This window comes from Vipera berus, assembly GCF_964194415.1.
Source record: "Vipera berus genome assembly, chromosome: 2".
Lineage (NCBI taxonomy): Eukaryota > Metazoa > Chordata > Lepidosauria > Squamata > Viperidae > Vipera > Vipera berus.
In genome coordinates this window covers 137,144,292-137,155,777 of record NC_138203.1, presented here as the reverse complement: position 1 = coordinate 137,155,777, position 11,486 = coordinate 137,144,292, and the positions used below count along the sequence as shown (strand labels likewise).

At 48.2% G+C, this 11,486-nt stretch overlaps 1 protein-coding gene across 1 annotated transcript in view; it reads left to right on the top strand.

Annotated features, from left to right (window-relative positions):
• Positions 1 to 5,190: 5,190 nt before the first annotated feature.
• Positions 5,191 to 11,486, top strand: part of MARCHF9 (membrane associated ring-CH-type finger 9) — a 51,861-nt gene continuing 45,565 nt past the window's right edge. Inside the window, exon 1 of the mRNA XM_081321237.1 lies at positions 5,191 to 5,687. Coding sequence (XP_081177363.1) covers positions 5,298 to 5,687 — 390 coding nt within the window. The 5' untranslated portion in view covers positions 5,191 to 5,297. The remainder of the gene's footprint in view (positions 5,688 to 11,486) is intronic.

Below are 11,486 nucleotides of genomic sequence, written 5' to 3'. Positions count from 1 at the left end.
CATTACCTGGGAAGAAGTTGCTTTAAAATATCATATATGCTATCTTGGACTCAATAAAACAAGGGAGGGGAAAAATAATGCATTAAAATTGCTTCCATACTTTGCAATTAGCTTTGCATAACTAAGAGTACTTGTATTGTGGGCTAAGGTAAAGGTAAAGGTTCCTCCGCACATGCGTGCTAGTTGTTTCCGACTCTAGGGGCCGGTGCTCATCTCCGTTTCAAAGCCAAAGAGCCAGCGCTTGTCCGAGGACGTCTCCGTGGTCATGTGGCTGGCATGACTAGACGCCAAAGGCGCACGGAACGCTGTTACCTTCCCACCGTAGTGGTCCCTATTTTTCTACTTGCATTTTTTACGTGCTTTCGAACTGCTACGTTGGCAGAAGCTGGGATGAGTAACAGGCGCTCACTCTGTTACGCAGCACTCGGGATTCAACCCGCCAAACTGCCGACCTTCTGATCGACAAGCTCAGCGTCCTAACCCACTGAGCCTACCTTATAGCAATAAACAGTGCAGAAGTGATATTCAGCACAACTTTTTACATGGGTTTTCCTTTCACCTTTTCTGCCATTTCTTTGTTGTGATTATATAAAAATTCCAAATTCAACTCCAAGTTCAAGAAACCAATTGTGTTTTCTCTGCCAAAATTAGTTTATTGGATTTTCATGCAAATCCTGCCCTGTGTGATCTTCTGCCTATAGGACAGAATGTAAATTTCAGAGGCCAAGCAAGGAGTCCAAACAAAAGCCATCAAGAGTTTTCAGAGAGAAACAAAAGAAAAAGACTTAGGTATATTCCAAAGTCTGTTCCTGGGTTTGCCAAAACATAGCTTTCAAGTATAAAGTGGCCCTCCCCTTCAGGCCTTTCAGTATTAATAAAGGACTGTAGACTGCAGCATGGAATATACCAAAAGCAATCCAAGGACCAGTTCACAGGAGTACAGGCCACAAAGCCCCAGCTTGGTGCACTGCAAGAAGAGGCACAGAATTTAAAGGCTGCTCCTCCCTTGCCAAATCTTGAGAGACTCGGGAACCTGCTCTTAGGAGACATCTCACTCCAGCTCAACTTGGGCGGGAAAGAGAGTACTTATGTGCTGAGATTTAGACATGAACATAATACCTAAACATGGCTATTACTAAGTCAATACAATTGTAAAGAAGGAATTCCAGAAGATCCTAGTTAAATTCCTTATTATCCAAAGGGTGTAATATTAATATAACAGTTGGGTTTAGTTGCTGTTTGCAAGAGGAAAGGAGATTCCATCCTCATTCATGCACCGAAGTTTGGCAAGTGACTTTGGGACAACCTGTCTCTGTCAATTATTTCACGTGAGTGTTGTTTTACGAATACAATGAGAGAAAATTATGTGCACCTTATGAACTGCTTACAGTTTACCAGTGATTTCCCATTGCCTTTACATTTGGAGAAAATTATCCTTATTTTAACATTCTTCCCAATGGTTCCACGCTTCTACTATCTTTTAATGACCACATCTTAGAGCCATTGCTCTTCCAACTCTATCACCATTGTCCACAGCCAAACTACCTGGCTTCCTTTCCACCTTTCCCCACTTGTCACTCCGTTTAGGCCTCCTTCCCAAAACATGGCTCTACCCTGCCCTTTTCTTTCAAACCCCTCTTCAAAACTCAGTTTTACCAAAAAGATGTTTAGGTATAGGGTCTCCTAGTTGAGAAGGGGGGTTGGACTAGAAGACCTCCAAGGCCTCTTCCAGCTCTATTCCGATTGGTTGGTTTTATTCCTTATAATCCTCATTTCCAGACCTAAGCATATTCAACAGTATGTGCTCATATTCTTTTTTTTTTTTGCCTGCAGCCTTTCTTTTATCAAAATTTTGGTTGTAAGATTCTTCAGGGAAGGGAAGTTATTTTTACTCCATTCTTCTCTTGCTTTCTGCTTACCTATTAACATTAACAGCACTTTGGCGCTAGGAATAAAGCAATACTTTGCTTTGTCTTTTGTTCACCCTTCTTGTTACTTAATTGTAGTGTGAAATAAGTTCATCTGCAATCAACCCCCCCCCCACACACACACCCTTTTCTCATCCACCCCCACCTCTGTGCCTTCTGCCAGGTTGGTGACTGTATTAAAAACAGCCTCCCCCAAGTTTCATTACCAGCCTACTTTATCCACCTGCTCTTTAAACCTCTTTTTATTCCAAACTGAAAGATAACCTGCCTCCTTTCAGATGTTGTGCACCGCAACTTCTAAACAATTGTGATAAGGGATTATAGGAAATAAAAAGTCCAAAAATTGGGAGAGTACCAAATATAATCTATTCCTTCTCTAATCTTTTCTTCGGTTCTTTATTTGCTGAACCTCTTTCCCTATCCCTGTTTTATTCATTATACCTGCCTTTTTATTCTGAATAATGGAAAGTTGGCTGGCCTTAAATCCTACTTAACTATTTAGAGAAGATTGTTATCTATCCATCCATCCATGTATCAAAAGCCTTGGTGGAGCAGTGGACTAATGCCTCCTTAAGTAACACCAGCTGCCTGCAATTAGTGCAGGTTCGCATCCCACCAGGCTCAAGGTTGACTCAGCCTTCCATCCTTCCGAGGTAGGTAAAATGAGGACCCAGATTGTTGGGGGCAATTAAGCTGACTTTGTAATAATGCCGCTTGGGGTGTGTGTGAAAGCCCTAACAAGCAGGCATATACATAGAATGAAGGCTACTGCTAAGCTTGTAAGCCGCCCTGAGTCTTCGGAGAAGGGTGGGATATAAATGGAATTAAAAATAAATAAATAAAATAAAAGTTAACATTTCTGCTTCAAGGCTTAAAAGGCAAATTAACCTAGGAAAAGAACATCACTTATCTCCTCACGTTCCTTTGTTCCTCAACACCCTCCCTGACCCAGAGTCTCACGTGAAGGATAATAGCTCTTGAGTAAGTGAGGTCACCAGACTTCTGGGTCACGACAGAGACGTTCTTCCTAAGGGAGAGACAGTTTTAAGCCTGCTGAGTTAGGGAATGATTTTCGGAGCAGAGATGAAGCTTTCACCGTCAAATTCTGACATTTTCCCAAATTTTGAATTTTTTTTAATTTTAATTCCATTTATATCCTGCCCTTCTCCGAAGACTCAGGGCGGCTTACAAGCTTAGCAGTAGCCTTCATTCTATGTATATGCCTGCTTATTAGGGCTTTCACACACACACACCCAAGCGGCATTATTACAAAGTCAGCTTAATTGCCCCCAACAATCTGGGTCCACATTTTACCTACCTCGGAAGGATGGAAGGCTGAGTCAACCTTGAGCCTGGTGGGACGCGAACCTGCACTAATTGCAGGCCGCTGGTGTTACTTAAGGAGGCATTAGCCCACTGCGATTTAACAAATCCGCTTTTTTTCCCCCCCAGAGAAGCTTTCCCTACCGCCTCCATCTAGGCATCTCTGGAATGGGGGGAAACGCAGGCTGTTTCTTAGGGCAGCGTTTCCCAACCTTAGGAACTTGAAGATGCGTGGACTTCAACTCCCAGAATTCCCCAGCCAGCATAGCTGGCTGGGGAATTCTGGGAGTTGAAGTCCACGCATCTTCAAGTTCCTAAGGTTGGGAAACGCTGTCTTAGGGCACTTTTCACATTTCCCGGGGACTCTCTTCCCTCCCTCCCCCCCCGTCTTTCCACGTGGTCGAGGTCGACCGACAGTCGAGTGGCGCAGCGGTTACGCATCAGCCCCTCGGTTTTCCTCCGACGCCGGCGCGCCTCCGAGGCCCCCACGCAAGCCTGCATCCACTCGCTTCGCGCTCTCGCTCTCCTCCCGAAATGTTTTATTTAACATGCTGTACCGGAAGGAGAAGCCATCTTCCCTCTCCTCAGCCCTGAGCCGCCACCGTCGTCGCAGCCGCCGCCGCCGCCACCGCTGCCATTCGGGCTGTCGTGCGCCCCAGCCCCCGGATCTCGGGGGCGGTGGGAGGAGGAGAGGCGTGGGGAGTCGGCTGGCAAGCCCCGACGGCTGGGGGCGCCCTGGGACGGAAGCCTAGCGCCCGCCGGGGCCGGCTGCATAAAAGAGCCGAGGGGAAAAGAGGGCTCCGCATCTCAGACGCTGCCCGCCGGAGCTCCCCTCCCTGCGCGCGCGCGCGCACACACACACACACACACACACACACGCACGCACCGCCCGATCCCGGCAGGAGAGGGTGGAAGCGGCCGCCCGGCGGGGCAGAGGAAAAACCGGCTCGAGCGCGCAGGGATGCGACTCCTCCAGCCCGGCGGCGCGGCTGCAGTTGAGGCTGCAGCAAGGAGCGGAGCTACCGGGAGCGCCGCAGACAAAAGACCCGCCTGCGCCTGCTGCTGCCCAGCCAGCTCCCGAGGGGAGGAGGAGGAGGAGGAGAGAGGGCCCTGTCGCCGGGGCTGCAGGTCCTGAAGCGGAGGAGCCGCCTCCCCGCCGCTCTGGCGGCCGGCAGAAAAGGAAGCTCGGGAAGGCGAGAGAGAGAGAGGCGCAGCCCGCCGTTGCAGCGCGTCTGCTGAAGCCTCCTCCTCCTCGTCGTCGCCCTCCTCCCTCTCCTCTCCTCTCCTCCTGCCTTCCTTCCTTCCTCCCTCCCCGGATCCTCCGTGGAGCCGATTGCAGGCCCTGATCGCCGGCAAGCTCTCCCTTGGCTCGCCTCGCTTTAACAATGGCCCGAGGAAATCCGGACGCCGGAGCTCCGCTTAGAGTCCAAGAGGGACTTTTCCAGCGCGCCGAATCCTAGCGGAGAGCAAACCGGCCGCCTCGGAAAAAGAGGGGGAGCGCGGCTTCTGTCCCAGCCTAGCAGTCCGCCCGCAACGCCTGGACTTCGCGCCAGGCAGGACGGCTGCCCGACCCTCTCCCCTCCCACACACACACACACACACACACACACACACGCATACACACCCCGCGCCCTCGTCGCCCACCCCGGCGGGACCTGGAGTTGTCGAATTCGGACCTCTTCGATTAACCCTTCGCTGTCCGCGCCCAAAGCCCTTTCTCTCCGTCGTAGCCGGCTGCAACCTCCCCCCTCCCCATTTCCTCCTGCCCTTCGTCCATCTCTGCGCCCCCCCCCTCCCTCCCTCCCCGACACCTGTAAACGCGCAGCTTGCCTTTCCCCTCCGCGGCGAGATGTGGGCTGCGAGTCTCGCTCCCGACGTCCGCCCGTCTTCCACCTGCCGGGCCCTTTCCCGATCTTCTCCGTTCCCCGATGCTAGGCAGGGGCGCAGCTAGACGGCGGCGTCCCGCACCCCACCTCTCCGTGGCTCTCCCCCCTCCCCATCCCGAAAGGTACACGCTGCCGCCGCCGCCGTCCTCGAAGAAGGTAAATGATGTTCAAGTACCGGATCCGCATGTTTTTCAACGAGCTGAAGCTGCTGGTGTTGATGCGGCGGGGCCGCCCGGAGCCCGAGCCTGGAGCTGGGGGAAGCCGGGGAGCTCTGGGCGGCAGTGGCTGCGGATGGCCGCCCTTCGCCGATTGCTCGGTCCAGCAGGACGATGAAGCGGAGTATTACGGCGGAGGAGGCGCCGAGACGCGGCCCCGGAGCCTGGCCTTGGAGGAGAAGGACCCTCGCCTTCAGCCGCCGGGGCACCAGCCGGGGCATCAGCCCACCGCGGGTGGGGCCGGAGGAGCTTTGGACTCAGTGTCGCTCAGCAGCAGCTTGGATAGTGGGATGAGGACCCCGCAGTGCCGGATTTGCTTCCAGGGACCAGAGCAGGTCAGTGGACTGAAAGAAATGTTTGGGGGAGAGGGGGGAAAGGAGGAGGTTGTCCTGGGTTTTGAGGTGTGGCCGAACCCCAGAGAAAAAGCCCCTTGTGTCTGGGTCAAGTTGGAGTCTGATGGCAGGATGCCAGACCAGCTGGGTATTAGAGGAGGATGGGCTAGACCGTTGGACAACTTCCTCCCCAATTTTCCCTAGTGTCTGCATCTTATTGGGGACTCCTGTCAGTTCACGGTTTCAAATGTCCTGGGGTGGGGGTGGGGGCAGAGGGTAGAAACACCAAGGCCAAGGTAGTGACAGGAGTGGCAGCAAAAGCCATAAAGTTATCGAGATGTCAGTGAAGTTAGCCACTAAAAAAATGCTGAGAGAGAGGCGTTTGGATGCCGGGATGTCACCTGGTGTCAAGGTGGAGACCACATCATGTCCTGCGACCTGATTTCCGGGATGCCAAGGATTTGAGATCTGTTTGGGGACGTAAGCTGAACGATAGCCCCAAAGACACGTTTCAAGATTTGTTTTATTTTTGTTTCTGGAGAAGCTCACATGGTGCCATGGGATGAAACTAGTGACAGTGCGTGCACAAGTGAGAATGGTTCTTAATCCCTGTGGCTTCCCTCTTTTCCTGCCAGCTCTCCAATCCCACATGTGGGCTTGCTTGCAATTTATTTCCCAAAAAAAACCCTCAAAAGCCTTTTGGGGGGGAAAGCTGTATTAGATGACCTCATTGTGGATATGGGGACAGTCTGGGTATCAACCCAGGCCACTTAATCTAAGTAGGGAACCACAGGAGAAGCATGCTATCTCTTGAGATGGCTTTCATTGGCGTTTGAGGAAGTGCAAGCTGCTCTGAGACCGTAAAGAGGACCCTGGGCTTACCAAAGACGTATTGTGCTATTGAAGGTGCTTGGAAATGCAACATTCCTGAGCTGCCAGGAAGGCCATGCGCTGGGACCTGAGAGCAATTGAGGTGCTCCCTGTGAATTCCATTTCCTTGGCTGGCACAGAGCCTTTTACGTTTGCACGTGCCGACAGGGTGTCTTTAGGATTTCTCCTCCCTTAGCCTACTGCCTCTAAGAGTGCAGAGTGATGGGCTTTATGCTCTAAGACAAAGAATAAGCAGACTTCTCCTTTGGAGTGCCTGTGCAGCAACAGCAGTTGTAGTGGCTCCCTGCAGGGATGGGAAAGGCTATTCTAAAAAGACTGGGCAGTAATGAGCTGCTGAAAGGAGTCTGGATGGGGAATTTGGGGAGTTCCAGGGGATAATAAGCAGCAGGAGGCTTCAACGTGAACCTGGCAAAAGGCCTCTTGAGTTGTGTGTCAATGGGAAGAAGACCACACCTCCAGGAGTTGTCTGGTTGGCTCAGAGAAATAAATGCCACCTATTGATCCCTGTCGCCACCTCTTGCAGCAAAGCTGTGTTTTCCTGCAAGAAGCAGGCTGTTCCAGGCATACCAGTGATGGTCACCTATGGCTTAGAGCTTTGAAATGCATAGAAAAGACAACAGTTTGCAAAAAAGGTAGACCCCGGGTGCCTCTGGCTTCCTTGTCTCAGAGATACTCATAGGAGAGACAATGGGAGGATTGTTCGAAAGCGTCTCAAGTCTCCCACTTTAGAGAAGTCAAGATCTATGAAATTGATACTGATTGTACCGTGTAGGGAGAACAAACCGAATACGGGCATGGCTTACCTTTACAATTCCTATGTTGGGTTGCTTCAGCCTTCTCTTATGCGGGCTCATTTAAACATAGATTGTGGAGTAGATACTAAGAGTGTATGTTGGAATTCATAATTAATCATTTTATTAGGGTCCAGTTAGCCACAGTAATTAACACTAGGTAATTCTCCATCTGTGTGGTTAGGAACAAAAGTCGGAATATGTAGTTACTGTCCCATTTGGCATAGGGAGAGCATTGGTCTGTGAAGTTTGCATTTTTTTTTGTTTTTTTGGAAAAGACGAATTAGCCTGGAGAGTGGCTGATGACCTTTATTTAATATGTCCCAGCCCGATCCCCACCAGATGCATTAGACTTAAGCAGTTCCCCTAATTCTCAGACAGCGTGGATTTAAAGCCGTGGTAGGAAACGATGAGAGTAGAAATCTGGTCCATCATAGGTTATCAGGCTGGCAAAAGTTGTCCTATGACAAGATCACCCTGAGTGGGAAGACACAATATTTATGTGAAACATCCCTGAGAAATGCAAAAACAGTAGTAACCGTGCAGATTATACCCAGTTACAGAATTGGACAGTACTGCACTGGGGTGTTTTTTTTTTTCTTGATTAGTTAATCTGAAGTGATCGGATGGGTTAATCTTGCTGAGCATTACCTATTCTAACTAGTATTTGCTCTATTCAAGTTCTTCAGCAACAAAAAAAAAGAGTTGATCCTCTAGTCACTTTAACTAGGGATACCAGGAATTGATTTCTTCCCTCCCGCGGAACATGTGCTTTACTACTGGGAATGGCCAGGATTTTCAGAAAGATCAGCCAAAGTGTTAAGAGAGTTGGGTGCACCAGGGAGAAAGTGCTGAAGTCGAGCAGGTGACCATTTGATGATCTATCTGTTCTGCAGGGTGGCAATTCTGCTGGTCTGATGGAGATGGATCTTTCCCCCACTTTTTAGCTGAGCTGAAGAGGTAGAGAGAAGCTGGGTGTCCGTGAGGCACGCAAGGAAAAGCTCTTTTCAGATCATGCCCTGTGCATGCTTGCCTTACGCCAGGATTCAGTCTGAGGAAGGGAGGCTATTGTGCAGAAGACAGCATTGATTGTAAGGCTGCTTGCATTCTTTCACATATTGAATGAATGAAAAGCTATGGGAAGCTCTATGAAAAGCCAGGCGACTGAGCTGGCATTACTTTAGGGTGTGGCTGATTTTTTTGTTTGAGTGACTGCACATGTTGGCATGAAAAACCACACTGATTTCCTTTTCACAAATTGGAGGGAGGTAAATAAAACTAATGTGTCCATGCACTTTTGTGTGCCTGTTGCTCAGATAAAAAGCTCTCGACGAACCCATGCAAACCATGACTGCATTTTGATGTGCTTCAAAGAATGTTGGTAAAACTGTGTTCACACAATGAGACATCCATGTTCCTTTGCATCTCCCTTTCTGTGTCTTTAGATTTAAGGAATATTTGAGCATTTGCACATCTGTCTTTGGGCTCACGTGGATGTACACCATGCTTATATAGGGTTGTAGAAGTATACAAGTACAGGGTATACAAGTATTCTACTGATATTTCCTCCACCTCAAGCTTCTTGGTGTGTTGTGTATTATTATTATTATTATTATTATTATTATTATTATTATTATTATTATTATTATTATTATTATTTATATTTTTATACCGCCCTTCTCCCGAAGGACTCAGGGCGGTGTACAGGGCAATAAATATATAAAAAAGCGGAATAGAAAAGTTAAAAAAACGATTAAATATTTAGCCCAGTTTAAAACAGTATTAAAACATATTAAAACCCCTACCCTAACCCATCAGACCAGGTCAGACTGCTCGAATAGATATGTTTTTAAGTCGCGCCGGAAGGAGCGAAGGTCGGGGGCCGTCCGGAGCTCAACCGGCAAGCCAGCAAATAATATGTGTATATGTAACCAGATTCTCGTTTCTAAGTAGTTGTGTGTTTTCCTGAGACCTAATTTGGACTCAGGAGGAGAGGCATAGGTACATTTTGCTTTCTGATGGTATATGTATATACTGTACCTCAGGTTTGTTGCGTGCATCCACATGTGATCTTATTTCCATGTGGCCATTCATATGCATGTAAACTTAACTAATCCTTTGCAAGCTAGAGCTCTCCAGATGTAGTGACTATAACTCCCATCGCATACCCAACGGGACAAAGCCTATGGTGCTTAGGAGGTAGTGAATGCTGCACTTCAACACAATTGGATGCCCCCACCTTGGAGGATCCTGGGATAGATGACATGAGTGAGTTCTCTAATTCTTCATTAGTTAACTCTTAATTTGAGTCAGAATGAGCCCCAGACTTTTTATTCTGCCAAGGTTCAACTGTGCAGCATGCAAAATAATGGTACAGGGTAAGCATATTACTGAGACAGATAGGCACCCGCCCACCAAAAATGCTTGCTAATAAAGAGTAGAGTCCAGCTGAAGTGGCAGAACATGGCGAAACAAGAGGATCCTCATGTAGCTTCCCTTCATTCCAAGAGGGCTTGGGCAGAGCACCTCCCTGAGGGATTATGTTGCAAAGATCAAATTGATTCAGCTCCTTCCCCCACCCCGGCCTAAGCACCTTGACTCTTGAAAACACTCCTGGGTTTAATTGTGCTTCTGTTCTGCATGTTTTTGGAGCACATAAAAGTGACTTCTGATGCCTCATGGTAGGCTTATCTGTCTTGATTCCCATATGATGATAACTTTATTGTCACTTTGAATGTACACCAATCGGCATACATCAAAATGAAATTTCGTTGCATACAGCTCTCAAAGGGTCACCACCTCCAATATATACTCCTTGTAGAATCGTGGCCCGCTCAAATTTCACATTGTCCATTTTAGTCTCTAGGGAGTGAACGATGGCAAACAGGACAGATGGAAATGGGGCTTCATGTGGATTAGCCCTCACGTTAGCTTGTATTCTGACAACCTCGCCTTATATTATTCCCAAATATAAAATAGTGCAGGCGACAGACGTGACATCCTCCTATTTATAACATGCGCTCGTCTATCTAGACGTGCACCCGATCAGGGAGCCACAACTGGCCAGAAGCTCACTATTGGTGGCAGACCTGGGTTTGCTTCTGCATAATGTATGAAGTAACCCTCTGCTTAGCAAAAAAAAAAAAGGATAAATTAAAGCTTGAAAGTCCTGCTAGGATTGATAGCGATGCCTGCAATTGATTCTCGGAGAGTTGCCTAAAAAATTTTGGCTTCAAAAATTTGGTCTGAAAGTGGAAGGTATTCTTGGAATTATTAAAAAGTCATGTAGAAGTTGAGCACCGCTCAAAAAAGAAACACGGCTTAAAGTTCTTGGGGCACTTAATAGGCCTATATAAGGTTGCTTTTGGTGGCCAGAAATTGAGGGGGCCGGGGTTGGGGGGAAATTCAAGTCAAGACCACAGTCCTGGGATTTTCTTATGGCCTCCTGCCCAAGCGGTAATCAATCCTGCTTACCTGTATTTTTCAAGATCAAACTTAAGTATAAGACCCATTTTGATCTAAAGGAGACTAAATTCTAAGTCCCGCCTTAGGCGTGGAAGCTGGCTTGGTCAGTCCTTCCCTTTCAGCCCGATGCACCTCATCTGATTGTGGTGTAGCATTTGGAACAGTTTAGGAAAGAAACTATTGTGGTTCAACTCATGCCAATTTCAGCTCCTGGCATGCCTAATTAAAAGGATCAAGCAGCAGACGATGGGGGAAAAGCTGCCTTCCAGCTGAGATCCTGGAAAAGTTCATTCCCTCAAAGGGAGCAATACTGAATTAAGCAAACAGATTGTTTCACCATGTTGATAGCAGCGGCTTCTGTCCTGATCAACAGAAAATCCCTACCACACCCACTTCCTCCCAAAAATCTATTGTCCCTCTCTCTGCTATCCTGATACAAAGGGCTTGGTCTTTTCGTTTCATCATTTCTCCTCTAAATATAAGTTAGTGATAACAGAAATGCTGGATTTCTGCTCTTCTGTTGTCTGCAAGAGGCCGAAATTACAGGAATCCATGTGTTTGTGGTAGGCCTGATTCAATGCAGGGATTCACTCATACCTGAGTGAACGTTAATCTTCTGAAATGTGCTAGGCTACCCAAAGTCAGGGACAGGGAT